This window comes from Trachemys scripta, chromosome 9 (genome assembly GCF_013100865.1).
Source record: "Trachemys scripta elegans isolate TJP31775 chromosome 9, CAS_Tse_1.0, whole genome shotgun sequence".
Lineage (NCBI taxonomy): Eukaryota > Metazoa > Chordata > Testudines > Emydidae > Trachemys > Trachemys scripta.
Genome location: NC_048306.1, coordinates 18,081,105 through 18,106,554, shown reverse-complemented (window position 1 = coordinate 18,106,554; position 25,450 = coordinate 18,081,105). Strand labels below are relative to the sequence as shown.

The 25,450-nt window shown below is 42.9% G+C and overlaps 1 protein-coding gene across 4 annotated transcripts in view; it reads right to left on the bottom strand.

The window, feature by feature from the left end:
• Positions 1 to 598: 598 nt before the first annotated feature.
• Positions 599 to 25,450, bottom strand: part of TMEM164 (transmembrane protein 164) — a 90,869-nt gene continuing 66,017 nt past the window's right edge. For all 4 annotated transcript variants that reach the window (XM_034781106.1, XM_034781104.1, XM_034781105.1 and 1 more), the window contains 3 exons: positions 12,712 to 12,790; positions 6,818 to 6,918; positions 599 to 6,416 (listed from right to left, as the gene is read on the bottom strand). In XM_034781106.1, the coding sequence (XP_034636997.1) occupies positions 6,213 to 6,416; positions 6,818 to 6,918; positions 12,712 to 12,790 (384 nt within the window). In that variant the 3' untranslated portion in view covers positions 599 to 6,212. The remainder of the gene's footprint in view (positions 6,417 to 6,817; positions 6,919 to 12,711; positions 12,791 to 25,450) is intronic.

Here is a 25,450-nt window from a genome sequence, read left to right as displayed (position 1 = left end):
CATGAAGCGTGAGGATTTTTTTAAAATAAAAACCTGCTAATTAGGGCTCAATGTCATCTGTAATGACAAACTAAAAGTTAGGACTTACCTGTCCACTGCAGCTGAGCAGCAGTGACAAAATGTGAAAATATTGCAGAATAAAATGTCCAAAAGATTGTTTTAGGTTGAAACCTGTGCATATTCTGTTCTGTACCTGGTCATTCTTCTATGACTACTGTGAAATATTGGCGTGACAGTACAGAAAATTAGAAAGAATGCTCTACCACTTCAATGGAGAGGGTGTTGAGGTAGGTAGAGTGTAACTAACAAGACGTACAAAGTTTTAAAAAGCATTTTCTTCAAGGGTGAAGGTTTGAAAGTATCTGCTGCCACCTGTACCTCTACCCACCACTTGTGGGTAGGGGAGATTTAAACAGTGAATAGAGAGGAAGGAGTACAGATGTGTGGTCTCCTCTCTCTCCTTTGTGCTCTAATATACGAAGGGATGTAGTGGAAGATGTTCAATTTTCTTGCCTATGATTGGTTATAATCAGGCAACAAGATTGTTCAGGTAGGCTCAGGACCTGGCATAGCTAAAATGACGACAAAACTGCTCCCGCACAGAGTAGAAGATATTTATTCCTTTAATTAAAGATTTAACAACTAATTGCCCAATGAGCAGGATCTCAGATAGGGACCAACAAAAACAGACCAAAATACAAAAAACCAAGTACACAAATATACCCCTTATCTGCAAATGTTACCTGATAACCAAGTTTTAGCACATTAAAAAGGTTACAAAATTTAGACCACTTTTACAAATTACTTTGAACCAACAGCAGAGGTGGCAGCTGAGCGCCCACATTGGTCCCTGCCCCTGCAGTTCCAGCCTGTGCCTGGATAACATGGTGGTTGGAACCAAGGGTGGGGTACTTGGAACTGCAAGTTTCCAAAGACAGCTTTGTGCCTCAGCTCAGTGCATGTAGCAATTCCAGCTTCCTGGCAGAGCATGGCTGTCAACAGCGTTGTGGGTGCACTCACCGCTCTACTTGCCGCATTGAGAGAACTATGACTCAGCATAAATGCAAAAATAAAAAAGGTATAAAATTGACCCTCAAGAAAAATACAGCCATTTTAAAAACAGCTCGGCTTTAACCAAACAACACTAAGCAGAAAAACAGAGTTACAGGAATATCACCTTGAGCACGAGGTCACAAAAGAACTGTTTGTTATGGATCTCATCATGTGTTTTATTCTAATTACAAAAAGTAGTTGTCTTTGTCTTTACAAACATACCTGCAGCATTTCCGCTCACGGACTAATACCAGATGCCCCTTTGAATTTTTTACTTTGTTAAAACTAGGACGACTAACTTTCCCAGCGTCACATCTGTATGCTGCAGCATCCCTTTATCCCTCTGCTTTTAAAATAAAATTATGAAAAGTTCACCTAGTAAAACAACAAATGCAACTGGAAATAACTGCAACAAGAAAAACTACTCATCTATATTTTTTCCCTCATGTAGTTACAAATACCTAGGAAACCAATGCCTGTGATTTATAGACAAGACTTGGGACACAGAATCAAGTACTTAAACAACTGCAAATAGCCATTTCTGAAAGGGAAAGACACTTAGGTTTTTACAAAACATTCAGTTATCAAATATACAGAAATATCAAAACCCTGATTGCGGCTACAGACAGAGGGGAATACATCTACACTGAGGTACTCTAAAACCTTAAAGTGCACAACTGAACTGACTGCTCATGTCTCCCAGCTTCAGCAAAGCGCTTTGCCTACAAGCAGCATTTGTCAAGCACTAAGAAGTCAAACTAATACCACGTCTAGGGGTGTATTTGGGGGCTATGGCCTTGCATCCATTTATATATAATGTTTCTGAACATGACTAAGAGTTGTTAATTTCCAGCCTATGAGAGAAACAAGATGCAAATTCATCTTTGGTGTTTGAAGTCCAATGCAGTTAAGCGGAAGATGGACAAAAACAGATTAATGGTAAAACACCGCAGTGGTGTGTCCGAACCTTTGAAAAATAGCACTAGGTGTGTCTTAGACTACTGAAAGCCTTGGCACCAGAATCCATTACCATGCACCAGGTGCTGCCCAACATTACATGGGCAGAAGAGTTATCATCTTTAGTTCATGCTTCTCAGCCTGAGCATAAACAAACTGTGTGATCAGTAAATTTAATTGTAGCTACTAACGGCTCCTCCTGTAGAGTAGAGAGGAGACAAGGGCAGAGTTTGATGTGCTCAGAAAGGCCCACTCCAGTGGTCAGAGCACTATGGTGCTAAATAGTTGGAGCTAGCTTTTAAAGATCCAATTTTACCCTCAACATACACAAAGTTCTCCACTGAGGGGGAGACACCCCTAAAATAAGGATGCACTTGATAAACAGAGGCAGGTTTAGTTTGGGATTGATTCCATTGGCACAAAGACTAGCCAGTCACATCTGTCTAGATAATACTAGCCCTACCTCAGTGCAGGGGACTGGATTAAATGACCTATGGAGGTCCCTTCCGGACCCACACTTCTATGAGTCTGTCTCTCCTTTCTAGGCTTTTTATTTTTCCCCTTCCTCTTGTTTTTTTAAAATAAACTATCACAATATTCAGGCTCCCACCTGACAAGTCATCTGCTTAAAAATGGAAAAACAATAATATTAAAGACCACAAATTGTTTTCCTGTCACTGGAGGTCTGAATACTATGGAGAATAACCTTCTCAGGGTGAAACGTTAGCTATCAGCACCATAAGTGATTTTTCCTCGGTAGTGAGGATGACTTGTCACACACGAACTAGTGGAAGACAAAGTGATCTGTCTCAGGCAGCTCAGCTGGCCAGAGGCAAGCTATCCCTTTCACACTGACTGGTCACTCACCTTGTGCTTTCCTCTCCTTTTCACGCTTCCTGGCCACCTGGCTTCACCTCTTCATTTCCAGTATAAACAGGAGCCAACCAAGGATCATCATCTCTATTATAAGTGCTTGTAAAACCCACCCATTCAATAGGAGAAAAATAAATCTTCCACCATAGAAGTGATGTAACCCTCCCGTGGGATATTTTAATAGTTGCCCAGCTTCTGAGTAGCCCACTATCATCCAAACCAACATCCTATGAACTGAACAATCCCCACCTTTCTGTTGCACCTTACAGACTGTGTCTATTGTAAGAGATCAGCTGAGGAATGAGAGTCAGATTTTAGGAACAAACCTACTGCTTTAGGGTCTTCCCCGACTTCAAACTAACTCGTCTCAAAATTGCCACGCCTGCTCCTACATTTTTAAACCAGTCAAAAGAGCTAGAAATTCAGCACTTCAAGTAAATACCCTGTCATGGAGGTGGCACCCCTTGAGCTACACATTTGAAATTCCCCATTAGTCTCACTATTTGATCATAGGACGCTAGTGGTGGCCTAAAAGAGCTGTGGCTGTACTTATTAGAAGGCCCTGAAGCACACAGCTGTAGGCAGGAAGTGCTGTATTTTCAAAAATACTAAGAGGCTTTAAACCTGGGAGGCTGCTGCTGTTCTGAATGTAGCTGTCAAAATCTGTAAGTAGCCACAACGTTTTTAAAAAATGGGTTAGAAAAAGGCAAGAATCAGACAACTTAAATCCAAGCAATAGTGCCAGTGTTGAAAGGATGGGCCAACTGCATCCCTGTGGTAACACCAATGGTCTCTTTCTAAACACACGTCATTGTAGGTACAGCAGGGGTGTCTGGCCCAGGGCATTTTCCTAAGGGACTGCTAGCTAGATAAATAAACCAAAATAAACTTCGACAAGCTTAGGGGATGGGAGGAAGTGCTGTATGATTTAGCTCAGCTGTTCCTATGAGATAACGTGTATTCAAGTAGGGGACACTGCTTAATATCTAGCAACATGAACATTAGGGCCTGACCCTGCAATATGCCGAGTACCCTGGATGAAATCCTGGCCCATGAAAATCAATGGCCAAAAAACTCCATTGGTTTCACTGGGGCCAGGACATCACCTCCTGCAGTCCCACTGACATCAATGGGAGTGGAGTGCTCTGCCTTTGGAGGATCACGCCTTTGTTAACACTGGTGCTTTCCCCCCACTCCTGCAAATGCTTCCGCAAGATGTGCTTATTTTACATACAGGAGTAGGAGTGAGGCTGTTCTGATGAGTGACGTCAAACGTGCTTAAGTGCTTGCAGGATCAGGGCCTGAGAGCCACACTGTAAACAGATATTCATTGCGAGTATCAGGGGCTTAGCTCTCAAAGGCGAACTCCTGCTGGAGACTGAAGATCGGGAACAGGAACATGCATTTTGTTGGTCTGGGTAACAGGAATTTAAATTGATCGCAACTGTGCAATGAGTAAATCTGCTTTTTTATCTAATGATGGCAGCATAGGTTATTCATGATATTTAATATATGCCACCAGGCACAGAGTGTGTCCAGAAAAGGGTTTACAAATTAGAATACAGATTGACAGGATACTCCTGAATGCAGTTGTAAATATATATATTTAATTAAATGGAGTGAAACTATTTAGAGAAGTCATTTGTGTTCCCTCTCCCCTATCAAAATCTGCCTTTGTAAAAATTTTAAAAAATGCAAGTCTGTAACTTTGATAATTTTTCTAGGCAATGAGCTCTCTCCTTGAGGTATAAATGGCTGTACCTTAACTTCACAACATGATTGCAGGGCAACTCGGCCGAAGGGAGAGGTATGGTGACTCTGTATACTATTACAGCTATGGCAATGCAACACAAGCAAGCCAAAAATCACTTTTTGCAGCAAATTCCTGTGATGCAGCTCTGAAACACAACCAACATGAACTCAGCTTTCAAAAATTAAAAGGAACACTGTCAAGATTTCTCCCCTTTCCACTTGTCTGTACAGTAGAACATCTTAATACTGAACATTGTTAAAACTAAAGTAAATGGATACATTGAATTTGCTTTTCCCTGGTTATACTTGTTCTTTCTGCATCTCTGCATGCAGTTTTTGCAATAAGTTTAGTTAAATCAGTGCAGTGCCCTACTGTGGAGGCAGTTATACCAGTATAAAGGTGTTTCTAGCAGTACAGCTTGTTATAGTAGCAAATGAAACAAGCTATGCTGGTATAGAATACCTTTACTCTGATATAACTGCCACCAGACTAGAGTTGCACTGATTTAGTTTAAATCACTGCATATGGTGTGTAGACGCTTAGAGAGAGAAACCAGAATAGCAGTTTCTCTTCATCTGTTCAATACAGAACACAGGGCAGGAATTTTATAAAAGCACGAAATGAAGTTTAAAACTCTTCACGTGGGGTTTTGTAATTTGTTTTCTCGGTCTACACCAGGTTGACAGTGTCCCTTTAATTCATATTTCTTTCTGTTCAGGGGCAACTTGAAGGACTAGATGAAACGCCACCCATCACAATTTACACCCTGCCTGATTTTTTAATACAATTGTTCCAACCTGATGGTTTTTCATGCATTCAAGTCAGAACATCCTCAAAGGTGTTACTATGCTGGGCTCAAACCACACAGGTGCAGATCCATCGCAGCTGAGAAAGAAATAATCCAATTTAAAAAATAAATGTTAAAAAAGATATTTAGAATGATTCTTTTGTTCCCCATTATCTTCAACCAGCTTAAAGCAGTGCAATAGAACCTCACTAATTCACACAAACTGGGAGACCCACTGCATATTGCTTCACTTACTCACCAACTAGCAAAATTCAAATAAAGAAAGTTAAGCCAGGATGATGCATTACGAATCGTGCTTGGTTCACTTTCGGTTAGAGGAGGAATTCAGCTTTTTCTTATACTTTATAATGTAATCAGTAAATGTACTGAAGGATACACAGCAAACAATAATGAAGTCTTGATAAGGGGACTGTACTGCCACTCTCTTTGCTGGGATGCAGACAGAGCCTGCCATTTTCTGGGGTAATTATATAGTGTGGGTTAGGGAGGTTCCATTGTAATCTGCATAAAATATGTAAGAAACACCAACTTCTCTCAGAATAAGGCCACTAATTGTGCCATTGGCTACGGGCAGTGAAAAACAGCAGTTGAAAGAAGAAAATCCTCACTCTATTGTAGAGATCTTTTGAGGCAAGAAATATTGAGGGGGGAGGGAGGAGCAGCAGACATGACACACTAACACACTGTCCTTTCATTCTCCTCTTTCTTCTCCAATATGAATACAGGTACCTCCTGCTTCCTGTAAGTGCTACTCCCCAGGGAGAAATTTCAGTCTATTTTCTTAGATGGGAGTCTAAGCAAATCCACACTATATTTAAAGACGGGGACAGCACTGTAGAACAATATTACAAGTTTTCCATGAGCCATGGTCATGATAGTCTGATGTCCAGATGCCCAGATTCGATACCAGGGCCCATAGAAAGGATCTGAGATGGCTGGGCATAACATGTTGTTCAAATTCACTTCCGTGACCTGCAGAAAGGGACAATAACAAGTTTATAAATCAATCTTATATTGTGCTGTATTGATTCAGAAACCTAAAATGGGAATTCTTAACTCCCCTAAAAATCAAAGTAATCAAGTTAATATGTTGGCAATTCTCACTCACCTATTTATTCGGCACACAGTCAGATTTTCAGAAGTAAGGCAAGCAGTTGTGCACTCAATGTCTATGCAACTGCATGTTTAATTTGTGCATGGTAAAATGGGTTTGTGTGAATGGGATGACTGACATGCAGATGACCATAAGTAGCTATTAGCATGTGCAATTGCCCAATTTGAGCACATAATTGCCCCAGCAAATTAGGCACCCATTTGCACCTAAATAGTTTGAAACTTTGGCCCAAATGTTTACTTTATGAGTAGTCACTTACCAGTCCCAAAATCTGTAAGATGCTAAAATGATAGACAAACATCAGGCCAGTGGATAACAGAGCCCACCAGAAATTGCAAAGTGGTTCTGCAGTGTAGATACCTTAAAAAAAAAAAAAAGTAGTATTAATATTTAACTGAATTACTGTGATTCCACCTAGTAACTAACTTTCATGACAGTGAATACTTGAGAGACCCTTGTTTTTCACCTGAAATACACACATTATCTTTTCCCTTCTTCTCATCCAGCGTTTGGGGCTAGATGTATTTTAATTTGATTATTAAAGACTATACAAGACATTAATTCTCACTAATCCTGCTTGTTTTCCACTGAAACAGTATTTCTGTGGCCAAGAGAAATCAACAGGGAGTGTTAGTTTTACTCCATAAGTATACAGTCTGATTTTCAGAGGTGCTTCAGTCAAGGTATTCAAGTATTACACCCATTGGAAGCAGGTGTTATCACTTTGCCCAGCTCATTCTACAGAGTGAACAGAACTAAACAAATAACAGTTACCACAATAGGACGTGTTAAATCACTGCAATGGCAATTACACTGCAATGTGTGTGGATGTTACTGAATTATCTGCAGATAACTATGCAGTTAACTTGCACCACCAATGCACAGGACGAAGGACTGTATAATCACATCTCACTGTCTAGGGTTGCTACGCGCCCAGTTTTTGACTGGAATGCCCGGTCAAAAAGGGACCCTGGGTGCCTGGCTGACCGGCCGCTAGAAGTCCAGTTGGTAGTGCAGCTAAGGCAGATTCCCAGAAGCGGCCAGTATTTCCCTGTGGCCCCTAGGCGCAGGGGCAGCCACAGGGGCTCTGCGTGCTGCCCCCACCCTGAGCACCGGCCAATGGGAGCTGCAGGGGTGGTGCCTGTGAGCATGGGCAGCGCACAGAGCCCCCTTGCCCCTCTGCCTATGAGCCAGACATGTTGGCCACCTCCGGGAGCTGCCTGAGATAAGCATCGCCCGGCCAGAGCCTGCACTCCTGCCCCAACCCTGAGCCCCTTCCCGCACCCAAATTCCCTCCCAAAGCCTGCACCCCACACCCCCTCCCACACCCCAGCTCCCTGTCCCCTCCTGCACTCCAAACCCCTCATCCCTGGCCCCACCCCACAGCCCACACCCCCTCCCATGCCTCAAACCCCTGCCCCAGCTCTGAGCCCTCTCCCACACTCCAAACCCCTCGGCCCTAGCCCACAGCTCCCTCCTGCACACCAATCCCCAGCCCCACCCAGTGAAGGTGAGTGAGGGTGGGGAAAAGTGAGAGACGGAGGGAGGAGGCTGCACTCCACAGATGGAAAAGACTACAGAGGTGTGTCTGCCCAGAGTTTATCTCCACTGGAGAAACAAGTAACTGCACATTCAGCAAGATCACTTGTTATTGAAAAGGTAACATTTCCCCAGTAGTGCCTTACACGCCTGAACCAGGGTCTTGTGGCAGCTAAACACACTAACACGATTTAGGGTCTACAGGACAGGAAAGCCTTTGGGAGTTCCCATGAACGCATTCTCGGGCATCTGATTTATTAATTAATACTCACTGGCTGTGCTATGTTGAGAACAGAAACAGAATTAATGTGGTTTCCAAACCCCACTAACATACAACATTTTCAATTAAAATAAAAAAAATACTGAGGAGTCAAAGAAAATGCAAATTGAATTTCTCATTTATGTTTCCATTGAGCAAAAATGTACATTGACATGGTATCACAGAGGCAACGCAGCATCCGCACACAATTACAAGAGGGTTATTGACCAGCTTCCAGCTTTATTAGCAAGTACCAGACTAAATATGCAGCAGAAAACAATCTACCCTGCTTCCCCCTCAACAACTCAGAAAAAAGCAACCCTAAGTCAGCTATTTAGCTGCCATGTACATATGGGGCATGGTGTCTTCTCCTAGGTGTTATAATCATTTACACACTGCTTTTATGTATTTAAATCCTCACCGCCATTTTACAATCCTTCTGTACGTTGATTTCTAAAGTCCAAGACTGAGCTCAAATCCTGCGCTGTCTGCAAGGCGTACGTGGTGCAGCTCAAGGGGCAGCAGGATGGGGATGGGACAGTAGCTTTAGACCACATTTTATGCCCCTCCTCCCAATCCTGCAGCTGGACAGACTGACTGATACCAGGAGTAAGTTACAGCTGCCTCAGGAATGCTACTTTCGGTTCAGCTGTATAGCGCTATTCCTGGCAGTGGGGAATCAACAGGGTATAGAACTGCCCCCAACACAACCCCAAAGCCTGGGGCTGGGATAGGGCTGGTAAGGAAGCTGCTATCTGCAGCTCTGCTCCAACCCCCAAGCTGCTGGCCAGTTAAACCAGCATTACATCTTTGCACCATCAGCGTCACAACACAGAGGGTCAAGGATTTGGCCCTGGGTGTGTGACCTCTCTCTCTCAAGCCTCCGTTCTGGGGACGATGTTCAATCCCTTGGGGAGGGAAGGGAACACGTTTTGTGTCCAGAACTGGTGTATGTATTTGGGGAGAAAATTAATTAAACAGGAAGAGGGGGAAAGGAAATCTATGATGTGCCAGAATGTCCGAAGGAAGGGCGAGGGGGAGGAGGAGGAAAACATCTCATTTCCCTAGAAGCCGAAGTTAATCAGCACAGCTCCCAGTCAGGACAAGGCAGCTCATCTTGCTCACTGTGCGACACTGGAGTGTGAGCAGTCAGCATCACACCAGCCTTCCAACCAAACCTGAGCAAGGTGGAGCCCCCGCACCATTCAGGACAGACACAAAGCAGAAGCTGAAAGGTTGGCAGTGTTATGTGACCTTGCCTTGCCTGCCACAGAGAACAGGATCACAATGAGAGTGAACAAAATATGAAGACACACACACACACACACACACAAAATTTCTACATCACTAGAATGGTGTATTTTTAAAAATACCCTGGTGCTGGTAAAGTTCCAAAATGGAACTGGAATTCTACATTTACGGTCTCTCACACACTACAGCTGCTTGGGCTGAACCTGCATAACCTTTCCCTATGCCACACCATTCATTTTCCTGTTCTGAAAGACCACTTTGACAGGCAGTTGTGTCTCCGAGATGGCCCTGAGATGAGGCTGCCAGCGTCAGTCAATGCCACAATACTTCAGACTAAAAGAACAGGAGTACTTGTGGCACCTTAGAGACAAACAAATTCAGACTGTCACTTTTTGATGCATCAACCAGGAACTGGACTACAACCAACTCAGTTCACATAAGCTAAACAGCCATTAAGTAATGGGCTAGACTGAAAACGGATGACCTCGAAAGGCTCACTGTCCCTGTTATCAAACTCCTGCACCATTCTAATATGCTTCCAAGTCCAATGAACTATTATTTCGCTGCACATGTAACCTACTTCCCCAGGTCATAATGCACATAATCATAATCTGATACAAACTTCTGCCCAAGGTATACAGATAGATTATAGGCCGATTACTGCATGTTGCTGAAGGTCAGTGATCACAGATCAAGCCACATGGCATATTGTTACAGCAGAAGGCACCCTGTGATTGAGTCAAAAAGTGTTTCGACCAGATCTGCAAGGAGATGGGCAGAATATTAAGAGGAAATAATTTTCTAGCATCGGTTCTACAGACATTAGGTCATTCTTGTAGCTGTTCTATCGGTGCTGGACCTCACCAAGTTTGTCAAGAATTCACGTTTTCCCAAGAAGAGACATAATATAGATTTGGCAAGAACCAGTCTCCGGGGACACAAGTATTGTACAATAGTTCAATGTCCTGTGTTAATGAGGTATTAATCGATCGGGTAAAAAGGGTGCTACCACAGGGTCCAACTGTAAAACAAGCTGGAACCAACTGGCTTCACAGCCTCAGCCAAGGGTGATTACAAAAGATGTCTGTTAGCTAGCAGAAAGTGTCAGGCTGGAAGTTCACTGCTCACACGTCAACATTAGATGGCAGCAGATAGCTGTAAACTGATCAATAGCCACAAGGCAGAACAATGCCACAGGGATGGTAGAGGTGGAGAAGACTTAGAGAATTTTTCACTTGACCAAAGCTCTGAGCCATTCCTGTTGCAGGACACAGTCCGAGGTAGATAGAGGACAAACCCATACAAAATACTCCAGAAATCAAGCACTGAAAGGGAGCCTCCAAGAGACGCTCTTAGGCAATGCCACAAAACAAATATGGAATTACATGGGCTAAAGTATATAGAATACGTCTACAAAATCTCCAGTAAGATTAATTCCAGTGAGATCAAAACACAAGAGGGAAACATCTCGAGTCCCAGGATGGGAGTACAGCATAGTTTGGTTAAGCTTCTTGTGTACAATGTAGAATATATGCTAATAAAACATCTTGTTTTCCATTCTCTAGTGCACTAATTAGAAGTCTGTAACATTCCCAATTTTACGACTCATTGAGACATTAACATAAATGAATGTTAATCCTGTGCAGTAACTGGAGTTCTTCAAGATGTACGTCCCTGTGGGTGCGCCACTTCAGATGTGCATGCATCCCATGCACCTTCAATCAGCAATTTTCGTTAGCAGTGCCCATTCGGCTCTACACTTCCTTCTCCACCACAAAATCCCACAGAGGAAACCCTAAAGCAGAGAGGAAGGAGGACTGGTAGTGGAGCACCCATGAAGGGGACACATCTTGAAGAACTCCAGTTATTGCATAGGATGAGTAACCTCTCCTTCTTGAACAGCATCACAGAGGTAGAAAGAGATCTTGTGGAATGGAGGTTGTATATCGGGAGATTGAGAACAGGAAATGATACATTCAGAAATCCACCTAGAGTGTCTCCGGGTAGAGATCGTATACCTTTTAGATCTGTCAGCAATTGACACGAATGAGGTGGGAGACTTCCTAATCCAGGTAGAAGGCTAATGCTGTGTGTGTGTAACACTGTGTGTGTGTAAACTCACATTCCTCCTGCTCTGCTGTGGTTTAGGGAGAAAAAAAATAAACTGCCAGCTAACAAACTAGCCAGTGCAAGCTTGGCCAACTGAAGCGGACACGCTGAATTCTCAGTCTCAAGCCCAGGCAGTTGACAAGGAACTGAGGTGGTTTGCCCGCGCAGCCCTATAGAGCCTTGATACGGGGCACGAGGGCACGTAGGGTGCATGTATGGGCTGAATGGGTACTGCTACCGAAAATCTCTCATTGAAGGCATATGAGCACCAGAAGGAGAGCACCCATAGGGACGCTACTCGAAGAAGAACTAAAGTACTTTGTTAGGAGGGGGCAACAAAGGAGCTATCCCTGATTCACCAATACCTCACACTAGATTTCCTCAAAACTTCACAGTTAAACAAAGTGCTTTACACTGACTGATTCATATTCACCTGGGGAGCTAGTGCTACAAGAGAGACCCTCCCTGTTCATTAAGAACAGCAGTTCTCCCCAGGTACTCTATGCTTGGAGGCATCCAAGACGACTATATTCATGGGCAAAAGTTTACATAGCTTTGTAGTCTTTGAGTTTTCAAATTTTAAAAAAATTGAACTCCTGCAATCAAGTGCATTTTTACCACAAACCTTGGTCAAAAAGGCAAGAAAACATAATCAAGTGTCTTTGAAGTCACAAGGTGGCAGGGATGTCTGTTAGGAAGAGAACGTGTTTGGCCGATGCAGACTTGTAAACTCTTTGGGGCATGAAATGTCTTTTGGTTCTGTGTTCGTACAGCACCTAGCACAATGGGGTGCTGGGCCATACCAAGGGCTTCTAGGCGCTACCTCAAAACAAATAATAAACAGCAATAATAATCCCGGGGTGCTAATGGCAGGTAAAGCAAAGTGTTGCCTTAGAAGAACTGGAGACATAATGAAACAGGTTGTGCTTAATTAGTTAACTCCAACCTATCAGATATCAGTAGGGTAATATGGCTCAGACTGATTGCAGGCCTACCTCCTTTCCGCAGCAGATAGATGGGCACAACATAGAGCATCACATGCTGGATGTAATAAATTTCCACCTCGAAGGGAAGCTGAGGAAACAAGGAAAACATTAATAAGCATTTTTCATGATTAACAAAGCATCTCTTGTGAGCACAAAGTATGTTGCAAACTATCCATACACAGCATAGGGATCATTTCTCTTCTGGCTCCACCAAAATGCAGACACTTGCAGGCTAGAAGGCAAAAGCAATGATAACAAGAGTAACATCACTACTTAGCAGGTTAGGTTAGGAAGGGAAGAACACCTTTTTCTTGTGAAACCATGGGGAAAGTTGGGAAGACAATGCAATTATCTGTGTTGGAAGTCCCTGTAATAAATGAACCACCATTATTTACTTTGTATTTCATCAACCTGGGACAGTGGTTCAACACTAACTCAGAGACTGTCCCAGACTGAGGTTAAAAATCAACCATCCCTACCTGAGCTAAATCATGATGTGGTATTTCTGGCCAAATTCCAACTGAATTGTCAGCCATCACGTCCTCAAAAGCCACACTGCAATTCCCTGCAATTACATTGGTTTAGAATCATAGGCCTGGTCCCCACTAAGTCCGCACTTCGGACTAAGGTACGCAAATTCAGCTACGTTATTAACGTAGCTGAATTTGAAGTACCTTAGTCCGAACTTACCGCGGGTCCAGACGCGGCATGGAGGCTCCCCCGTCAATGCCGCGTACTCCTCTCGCCGAGCTGGAGCACCGGCGTCGACGGCGAGCACTTCCGGGATCGATCCCAGAACATCGATTGTCTGCCGCCGGACCCTCCGGTATGTGAAGACGTACCCTTTGAATATCAGGGTTGGAAGGGACCTCAGGAGGTCATCTAGTCCAACACCCTGCTCAAAGCAGAGCCAATCCCCAACTAAATCATCCCAGCCAGGCCTTTGTCATGCCTGACCTTAAAAATCTCTAAGGAAGGAGATTCCACCACCTCCCTAGATAACCCATTCCAGTGCTTCGCCACCCTCCTAGTGAAAAAGTTTTTCCTAATATCCAACCTAAACCTCCCCCACTGCAACTTGAGACCATTACTCCTTGTTCTATCATCTGGTACCACTGAGAACACTCTAAATCCATCCTCTTTGGAACCCCCTTTCAGGTAGTTGAAAGCAGCTATCAAATCCCCCCTCATTCTTCTCTTCTGCAGACTAAACAATCCCAGTTCCCTCAGCCTCTCCTCATAAGTCATGTGCTCCAGTCCCCTAATCATTTTTGTTGCCCTCCGCTGGACTCTTTCCAGTAGTGTGGGGCCCAAAACTGGACACAGTATTCCAGATGAGGCCTCGTTTTGCCACCTACATGTGTTAATGAAGGGGTGGCAAATGTATTAACCCTTGGCACTGGCAGTCTAGATTTTCCAATAGCAAATACAAAAACAAAACAGTGTAATATTTGCAGGCAGGCAACCCTGACAAGGGACAGCCTGGAAGAAAGACAAAAGAGGAACTCGCTGAGCCAGTTCTCTGCTCTTCCTCAGTAAATTGCTTCTGTCCAATTACCAGCAGCGTAAGGCACAAAACCTCTATGCTATTCAAAGAGAAGGAAGTATATAACTCACTGTAAGGGATGACAAAGCACATACAAAGAAAGCTCACAACCAAATTGCAAGTCTGTGCAAAAAAAAGTGAAGGAAAGGCCCACTTTGTAGACAAGATACTTTAGAATACATAGAAAAAATAAAACTGTACCCTGCTAAAGAGCCACCTTACTTGTAAACTTCAAACCACCTGATTTGGGTAAAATACAGCAACTATACATTAGTGCGTAATTGTGTCAGCCTGCTCTTAAATCAACAAAATTCACAGGGAGAAGCACAAGTCTGAATGTTAACGTTGCTTGAGAGACATGGAAAGGAAATTCCCAGAACTTCAAATTCAAAATTTGGGGGCGGAAGACAGAGAGGAGTTGGATTCAAACACCAGGATCCATAACAGCCTCCATTGTTACAGTTCTGGTTCACTTCCAAGGTCAAATATACCTGTTTTTCTGATCGAGTTCAGGTGTGAAAATTGGACAATATTTACCATCATTTTAGGCTGAACTCTCACAAGAACAGCTCAGCAAAATTTATACCAGGGGTAGGCAGCCTTTCAGAAGTGGTGTGCCGAGTCGTCATTTATTCACTTTAATTTAAGGTTTCGTGTGCCGGTAATACATGTTAACGTTTTTTAGAAGGTCTCTCTCTATAAGTCTATATTATATAACTAAACTATTGTTGATGTAAAGTAAATAAGGTTTTCAAAAGGTTTAAGAAGCTTCATTTAAAATTAAATTAAAATGCTGATCTTACGCCACCAGCCTGCTCAGCCCGCTGCCAGCCTGGGGTTCTGTTCTGAGCGGGGCCTACAGCCAGGACGCCGGCTGGCAAGGGGCCGGCAGCCGGGACCCCAGGCCTTGGGGGGGGGGGGTTCAGGGGTCGGGGCAGGGGGCCGGGAGTGTGTGGAGGTGCAGGGCAGAAAGCTGGGGTGCTTGGCTCGTGGGGGTGCTCCCAGCGCCCTGCCCTGAGCAGCTCATGGCAGGGGGCTGGAAGGGATATGCCCTGTGCCACCCCTTTCCCCAAGGTCCCGTCCCTACCTCTTCTCCGCCTCCTCTACGGAGCAGCGAGCGCACTGCCACTCGTCCCCCTCCCCCTCGCAAGGGCCATCAGCTGATCGGCGCAGGGAAGAAGAGGAGGAGGGGCAGGAAAGACCACGCTGGGGGAAGAAGCGGGGGAGGGAGGAAGCTTGGCTGCTGCAGGACCAAGCTTCTGCCTCCTGCCCCCACAGGGAAGAGCAGTGGGCGGGGGGGCTGAGTGGAGCTGGGGGCTGGGACCACGGCAGGCAGCAGCGTACCACTCAGAATTGGCTTGCGTGCTGTGTTTGGCACGCGTGCTGTAGGTGCCGACCCCTGATTTATACCATCCAACCCAAACCCAATCATTGGCCTTGGTTCAATCTCTGACCCAAGCCACAACCTGATGCTAATCCACATCCAAACATTGCTGTTGTGGGCCCATCTGTATTAGTAATCAGAGTTACTGGTAGAAAGGGGAAGCCTTCCCTGAAGCACAGCTCACCCTGACATGGCATTGTGCTTGTAAGGACGTCATAATGCTAACTGGCAACAGCATAACAACTTCTAAGTCATCTGGTGCCAATGCGTTAAACAGAGTTATGGATTCACTGAAGAGGGATAAGTGACGAGAGAGGCTGGACTGAGAATGAAACGGTTTCAAATAAAAGTTAATAACAGCAGGGAGACAGGATAGGAATCTATTGGTAAAATCTTATTGGCACAAAATATTTTCTTTTAACCATATTCCAGTGTAAGAATCTCCTTAAATAGGCAACTCTGCTGACTATGCACAGCACTGCCAGGGTCCTGACTGCAAACTCCAAGATGTTCATACAACTCTTAGGGAAGTGAATTATAAACATTCCATGCAAATTCTCTCTTTTTAAACAGACTGTTGAAATATTCTGCAATAAAAATATTAAACAATAGAGCAATATTCTGCAAAGGCAAAGCATTGCAAGAACCCTTGGAAGTTTTCTGCATCCTAACCCTTTCTTCTCTCTTCTGGGTTATTCCCTGAAAGACACTGAGGGGGTAAGGGAGCGAATCAGAGATCAATCAACGTGAAAGGAGCTTAAAATGGCTTTAGCAAATGGAAAAGCTCTGCCACTTAGACAGCCTGAGAATCAGAAATAATTGCTCCAGATATAAACATGCAACATTTGTTCCTGCTGAGATGCCTTCTCCATCCATTGTCTGTGGTTTCATAAGGGTTTTTGCACTAGTTGAGTCAACATGAGGGTCAGTTATACCAACTCCACACTCAGGACACACTTGAGAACAGAGGACAGTTGTTTTGTTGCAACAGTGTTTACAGTTTTTACTGAGTTAAACAAAATGACATTTTCATGCCATGAAAGATTGTTTGTTCTGAGGTCTGACTAATTATGCAAGAGCATTTCCTGGTGTGGAGTAGACAACACAGACTTCCTTTCTACACAGTAAGGCATTTAAATGCCAAAAAACAGACTCACACTGTACAGCCAGGCTACAACAAAGAAAAAGAACAAAACAAACATGAGAGGAATTGTAAAGCTGTACAGAACAATTGATTCACCGCACTGCTAGGATTTAGCAAGTGTTCACTTTGGGTGTGTTGCTTGCTCCATAAAACACTTAGGCATTTGTATGTGCACCAAGAACTAAGATGGTGACACACTTACTAGTGCATAGCAAGTGAAGAGAGCCCAGAATGGGTCACCTGTCGATCCAGGATTTAAGGAATTCTGCAGGTAACCTCTATTCACAACAGTTTTACCATGCCCATTTTATAAGTCAAAGGAAAGGCAGCACTGCGGAGGTGTCCTGCCCACGGCACACAAGAGGAGACAGATGATGAACACTCTTTGCTTGAGTTGATTTGGCTCTGAAATGTGAACATGAACATAAAGCATTGTAAGCAACTGCAAGCTGAAAGGGGACCACCTCTAAGGGTGGCAGGCTCCCATGGGTTTCTCCTCTCACTGAGGGAAGCAAAGCCAGACCTCCTGAGGATGGTGTTAACTTCAAGGAGCAAAGATGTCCCCGGCAATGGGCAAAGGAGAGGCCCAGGCCACTGTCCCTGGCCACATATCCACCTCCCAGTCACTGGGAGCTTCACACACTCTGGTGACTGAGGCAGGCTGGACATTATGTTCTGGCTGCCTGTCCCAAACTCCCCTCTCCTTGCAGGTTACCACCAGCATCGTTCTCCCGGCCTCCCAGGGGCAATATTAAGAAAGAGATAGCTAGCCTCCATGTCAGGAAATCTTTCCCAACAGTAAAGTCTTCAGAGCAGGCTCCTGAGAAAGCAGCAGAAACCAACTGCCTGGGAAAATTAAAACTAAACTGGGCAAGACATTAGACAGAACACTATAGGGAGCAATCCTGCATTGACAGGGAGATGGACTGGATGACCGAGTAGGTCCTCTCCATCTAACTTCTATTCTCCAGTGTGCTCCTGCACTGTGACTTGGCATTTACCTCTTTTGACACCTTTTTAGCACTCATGCATCACAGTTAATGCCATTTCTGAAAATAGGACAGAACATCAGACATTTTTAGCTTCTGAATGTGAAAGTGGCTCTCCTAGGATTACCGTGTGAGAGGTACACACAATGTCAGATGAGGTGAACAGAGTTCCCAAATGCTGTTGTTGTACAATGTACTATAGCAGCTCAGAGAGACAGAGCAACTTGATGTAAAAAGACCTGAGTTACCAGGAGACAGGACCCACTAGCCATGGAAAAACTAACATACTTTAAATGGCATTGGGAAGAAACTCTTCAAACTTGATTCCTTTTCTTAGAACACTCAAACAAGCAAAGGTCCAAGACAGGTATAGATAGATGAACTGTCGCCTTCTTCCACTAGCAGATATTTCATCCCTCTCTAACCATCTATCCCAGGTTCCCTGGTTAAAATGAAAGCAAGCCACAGCCCACATTACTCAAATAACCAATAAAATTTCTCTCCTTTTTAAGATTACTGGCTTTGTTACTCGTTGTTTCAATATTAAAACATATGGAGATTGTGGAGTTCAGAAATTTCTTGGGAAATGTATTGTCTACCCATAGACTTTTTAACATGGGTATCAAATGATGTATTGTTTATTTTATAATAAATTGCAACACACACACACACACACACACACACACACACACACACACACCCTCTGCATCCAACTAGCCCATGATCAAAATATGCTGATGTGAAGCTTTGGAAAATTTACTTTCAAACTATTCAAGTGTTACATTTTCTAGTAAAATTTGCTTTAGAAAATATTTGGCATATTGTTTTTTCAGCAAAGGGCATAACTCATAATGCCACATCTGTAGCTTGTCCCTAACACTAGCCCAGCATGATGCAGATTCAATGTAGCCCTCCCCAGGACACATGCTAAAGGGTTTATTGGGTAGCTTCCAAGAATAGAGAACACGTTACAAAAAGTCTTGCACCTCTCATCCCAAAAAAGGGCAGGCTATGGACGACTAGTGAATTTTCTACTTCATCTGAACGCATGGCAGCCTTGTCACTGCTCATGAGTCCTTGGAAAGGAGAAGCAGCGTGTGATTAAGCTGACCAGATAGCAAGTGTCAAAAATCAGGACAGGAGGTGGGGGGTAATAGGTGCCTATGTGAGAAAAAGACCCAAAAATCGGGACTGTCCCTATAAAATCGGGACACATGGTCACCCTACGTGTGATGCATGGAATACTGAAGGATGGCCTCTCATCTATGTTCATCTTAGATTCCTACCGGATTTACGCAGTGGCATAGCAAAAAGAGGATTCACTGGCATGGAGGGCAGTCTTCTGTGAACACAAGTTCTTGTGGCCCTTAAGCAGGCTGGCTACAGCCCTAATTAAGTAATTTGATGAAGTCTTTCTATTAACTACATTAGACTTTAGAACCAGCCCTTACTGCAGGAACCTTCGACAGCTGAGCATCTATCTATTGGTCTAGTGATGGCTATGAATGGCTTTTTCTACAATGAAGAAACAGTTGTCAAATATTCAGGACAACCGCCTTATAAGGTACATTTACACTGCAAAAAACAAACGAACAAACCATATGCAGCAAGTCTCAGAGTGCAGGCTAAAAATAGCAATGTAGATGTTCCCACGCGAGCTGGAGATTGGGCTCTGAGACTCACTCCCCTCGCTGGGTTATAGAGCCCAAGCTCCAGCTTGAGTAAGAACATCTACATTGCTATTTTTAGCCCTGTGGCACAAGCCTGAGTCTGCAGACCTGGGCTCTGAGACTTGCTGCCACAAGGTTTGGGAATTGTTTTTTTATTTTTATTTTTTCTGGCAGTGTAGCCCGGACACCTGCAAACTAAAAGTTATTTGATGAGTGCATTTGGACAGTAGCAAGTATACTATAAATACAGCTTCACTGAGCCTGCCAGGAGTTGGAATTCTCCAGGAAGCCAAAGTAGATGAGTTGCCAAGAAACTGACATATGATACCAGTTATTTCCACAGGATCTGCACAACTCTCTGGCTTGGGCACCAGGCAGGCAACCTCGCATGGATCAGCAAGGGTATTTCCCATATTTTAATGCTAAGGGCAGGGAGGTGGGGGAAGAAGAGAAAAACAAAAGCGTTAAAATAGTGTTAGCATCAAAGCCTGTAGACAGCAGGACCCTTTACAATAAAGAGCATCAAGGGTGTAGAATGGTGCCAGCTGCACAAGGAAATTTGTACTGGATTCTGAAGCACATTCATTTAACGTTTCTTTACAGCAATTTTTTTTCCTGATATTTTAAAGGCAAGACTGTTTTATTCAGATGTCCTGCCACGCTCCTAGATATTCTGAACTAACTTACGTAAATGCTGATGAACCCTGACGACAATCTCAGTTTCATCTCCACCAACAGTTGTCCTCAGGGCTATTCTGCTTCGCAAACCATCTTATTTTGGTAGAGAGAAGCACAGTATCAATGTTTTAAATTAGGATTTATTCAGCAGTTTCATCCAACTCACACTTTCAGTTAGCAAGGGCCAGAGTGGTGGAGACCACGAGGCTGCACCTGCTACCAAAGGGAAGTGCTAGTATGCATGAGCACAGACTAGAGAGCAAAAAATGAACATGTATTTGTGAAGGTACTGTAGAAAAGAAAAATCTGGAGGAATTTAGGTAACAGAAGAATGGGGGCTGCCCCCGTCACAATGGATAACCAAAAAAGTATTTTTGCTAGTGAACAAAACCCAGAAAAGTCAAGATAGGTCATAGCCCCAGAATTCAGATTCTGCCCAAATTTTGGAAACATCCAAGGGGGATTTGGTCTTAGTCCATCACTACCAGAAAAGTGAAATTGACCAAGAAAGTCAAGCTAGTTTTGCTGTTTAACTAGCAATGCACAGTTGATCTCAACAGGGTCAACTGTAAGGGTTCTTTTTTTAATCTCTATTCTTATTTTAAATACTTGACCTGCACCAGTGATTGGTATTACCCAAGACACAACAAAAATGTAACAACACTTAACCACGTACTTAACTTTCCCTTTGTGAGTCATTTCACATGGGAAAAAGTTAGGCATGTGCTTAAGTGTTTATAGGGACAGAGCCCAAGATGGTAAATGCAGTAAATTGTCCTTCAATCTGCAGAATATGTGTTTTTTTCTGTTGAGGCATCACTAAAAAAAAAAAAAACCCTCTACAATACAATGATGTTTTGGACAAATCCTTTAGTATACAAAGGTAGTTCATACCTCACCAAATAAAGGTCAACTAAATAGAAAATCTAGGACATTCATAATATGGCAAATATAATCATGGTCTCATGGACAGCTGCACAGTAAATACTGATCCAAGTTTGACTCTGTTACATATTTAAAATCTCTGGATTCAAACAGTACAATAGCTTCTGGGAGTGCCATAACTGCACCATCCATCCCAACAGGCTCAGCAAAGACAGCGAGCCCACCACCTCCAGACTTGTCCTATTTTTAATTTCATCCACAACAACATTTTCAGGACACCAGCTGACAAAACAAAGCTTTAAACCCAAAAGAGAGATTGTCTCTAGTCTTGTTAATGCAATACGAAGGGTCACACAAAACCAATTACTGCCCAAGCACTTTCAGTCTTTGTGACAGCTACACTGGAGTCTACTCGCTATGGCTGCAATACTGCAAACTGATCTGAGTGGGTGAACCCCTGCACCCATCTGGCACCCTACTAACAGAGTTCCACACATCTGTAACTGTGGAGTGGCTTACACGCTCATGGCCTAACCTGTGTCTTTTTTTCATATCATAGAACAGTGGCTCTCAACCAGGGGTACACATACCCCTGGGGGTACACAGAGATCTTCCGAGGGGTACATCAATTCATCTAGGAATTTTCTAGTTTTACAACAGGCTAATAAAAAGCACTAGTGAAGTCAGTACAAACTGAAATGTCATACAGACAATGACTTGTTTATACTGCTCTATAGACTATACACTGAAATGTAAGTACAATATTTATATTCCAATTGATTTATTTTATAATTATATGGTAAATATGAGAATTTTTCAGTAATAGTGTGCTGTGAGACTATTATATTTTTTGACTGATTTTGTAACCAAGTAGTTTTTAAGTGAGGTAAAACTTGGGGGTACACAAGACAAATCAGACTCCTGAAAGGGGTACAGTAGCCCAGAAAGGTTCAAAGCCATTGTCATAGAACACAAAATGTCTTGGGCTCTCATATTTCTTCTCTCACCCTGCTGAGACCACACATTGGTACATGAAAGTGTGAATTTCCTTCATTTTCTTCCTTCTCGCCCCATCACACAGATCTTTTAATTCACCTTACTTTCTTACGGATTGTTTAAAATAAGCAAGGAATGTTAATATCTTAGAGCAGTGGTCTCCAAAGTGGGGTATGCACAAGAGGATCCTTCCAGGTGGTGGGTGGCTTTTTTTTTTTTTTTTTTTTTGCGTGCTTGAGGCGGCAGGGGGTGCGTGCTCAAAAATTTTGTACTGATAGGGGTGCACGATCAAAAAAGTTTGGAGACCACGGTCTTAGAGAATGGATCATATTTTAAATAAGAACAACAATATCCCCTACTTCCTGGAAAGAAAACAAGTGCTCTGATGAACATTCACTTTGAAGAAAAACTCAACTGTTTTGTCTCTGTCCAACAAATATTTTGATGCATTATGAGACTGACTTCCAGCTGCACATGCTCAGTAAATAGCGTTACAAATGCTCACAGGAATATTTAGCTAGTAAAGAAACAACATAAATTGATACGTCTTTTACCAAGGCTAGTAAGTGTTGGCAATTATATACCATGTGGAGAGGTTATCTGCCAATGTAGGTAAACGTATGTTTGTTTTTTTAATTCGCCTGCAGAAACAGACCTGATAGTTAAAGTTGTACTTTTTCACATCACCATCCTAGGTACCCATTGCAGTCAGAGAAATTTTTTAATGAACAGAATCACTGAAAGGTTAGCATTTACCAAGTGAGAAAGCTTTCGATTGGAACGTCAATGAACATCTCAACTCTTTACCATTTCCACTAGCAGTAGCCAGACTAATCAGCATAGCTATGAAACTACTGGGATTTTATTTTAAGGAAGAGTTCTGACAGAAATACCACAAAGATCTGACACGGATCCAGAGATCCATAAAAATTTCCTTTTCAGAAGAATGTTTGTTCATTTACTGGTTTAGGATTAAACTACAATATACCTCTCATAGGAATACTTACAATGCCTTTCAATATTTTTCATGTAGCTTAAATGTGATTCATTAAATTGGGATCCAAACAGACTATTGTGGGCATAAAGCGAAGCCCAGAACTTTAAACAGTTTAATTTGGAACAAGAGTGCCACTGGTTAATTTAGTAACTTATCCTTTGTGCAAAAAAAAATGTTGTGCAAAATCAGAGGTGCTGTGTCGCTCTCATTCCTTTGGGGATGCATTTAGCAGATTTTTTTTTGTTTGTTTGTTTTTTTTGTTTAAGAGAGAGAGAGAACGTTTACAGACTGATATATTCCTTAAAAAAAAACAAAAAGCACACTCTCTCACACGTATTAGTAAAAAAGTTTTTTCTAGGATGGCCTTTTTCCACTGAAAAAAATGTTACATTTAAGAAGGGAGAGATTACCTTAAATTTGAGGGCACAGTTATCTAATACCCAGGCCTCACTGGAATAGCCATCCTTAGTTCAGTCACCCAACAGCCAATTCTCTGCAATACAAACTAAGCTGGCCAATTCTCACGCAACAGATCAGTGGCAAAAACTACAGTAGAACACATCTCTAGATTCCCAGTCTCCTGCTCTTATGTGTCATGCTGCATACATTATGTCCATAGCTATAACACAAGAACTAGGGGTCAAGAAATGAAATTAATAGGCAGCAGGTTTAAAACAAACAAAAGGAAGTATTTTTTCACACAACACACAGTCAACCTGTGGAACTCCTTGCCAGAGGATGTTGTGAAGGCCAAGACTATAACAGGGTTCAAAAAAGAACTAGATGAGTTCATGGAGAATAGGTCCATCAATGGCTATTAGCCAGGATGGGCACGGATGGTGTCCCTAACCTCTTTTTTCCAGAAGCTGGGAATGGGCGACAGGGAATGGATCATGTGATGATTACCTGTTGTCCATTCCCTCTGGGGCACCTGGCATTGGTCACTGTTGAAGACAGGATACTGGGCTAGATGGACCTTTGGTCTGATCCAGCATGACCATTCTTATGTTCTTATATGTTCCCAAATTATTTACATTTCCTTTCCCACCTCCAGTGCAATACTGCCAATTCTTAAAATAGAAAATTCACCAGCTGAGCCATTCAAGCAGTAGCCTGAATACATAAAACATTATGGATATTGTCATCTTGAATCCTGCCATCTGCTGCTAACTCCTTGGCACACACTCACCAGTCTGTAGAATAATATTTATCTTTCACCCCACGTGTTTTACCGCTTGCTGTTGTCAGCACCCTGGAGTGCACACAGCACTGTACACCTGTCATTTTCTGCTGCATCCCATTTGCTTCATCTCTGTATTCAGCAATGGTCTGTTGATGCGTGCCTGGCTGGGCAGGCTGCTGAAATTGCTGATAAATTAGCAGGCTGCTCAAAAGAGGACTTTAGCTCAGCATTAAACATCTGTTGCCTATGAGATATCGGATACATTTCACAGCTGTATATCATTAATTATTTATATTGTCATAGTGCCTAGGAGCCCCACTCATGGACCAGAACTCCAGTGTACTGGGTGCTATACAAACAGAACATACAATCTAAGTGTAAGACTAGATACAGACAGACACATAGGGAGTACAAGGAAACAAATATTGGTCAACATGATAAACAGTAACAACAAGGAGTCTGGTGGCACCTTAAAGACTAACAGATTTATTTGGGCATAAGCTTTCGTGGGTAAAAACCTCACTTCTTCAGATGCATAGAGTGCAAGTTACAGATGCAGGCATTATATACTGACACATGGAAAGAAGGGAGTTACTTCGCAAGTGGAGAACCAGTGTTGACAGGGCCAATTCAATCAGGGTGGATGTAGTCCATCCCAATAACACTGGTCTACAATTTTTGAGAAGTCGTCTGCTTCAGAGATAAAATGTGCTATTTATTATGTATTTTGATGTGCTGAATTCAAATATGACAATTAAATATCTTAGAAAGAGTAGCCAATCAGTTGTTTTAAGTTTTTACATTTTATGTCTATGTATATTGTGTAGATAGTAGAGTTTTAATCATAAATTGTAAACCTAGGTCTTTTCATGTGTTTATGGCTGCTTTACATGATAATATTTCACCTGTCCTGTTTATGTAAACACTTTAAAAATCAGCAAAAGGGTTATATAAATAAAATTTATTCTGAAACAAAAGGCAAAAAACTATTATGTACATGGTTTAGTCCTATTCAGTGTCTACTCGGCGCTTCTTGGTTTGTCTCTTGTATTCATTAAATGGAGCATCTCTTGTCACTGTCCAGCAATAGTCTGCAAGCATTGATGGGCTCCATTTGCCCTGATAGCATTTCTCCATTGTTGCAATGTCCTGGTGAAATCGCTCACCATGCTCGTCGCTCACTGCTCCGCTGTTCGGTGGAAAAAAAATCTAGATGAGAGTGCAAAAAATGTCTTTAGTGACATGTTGCAACCAAGGCTTTTGTATGCCTTGAGGA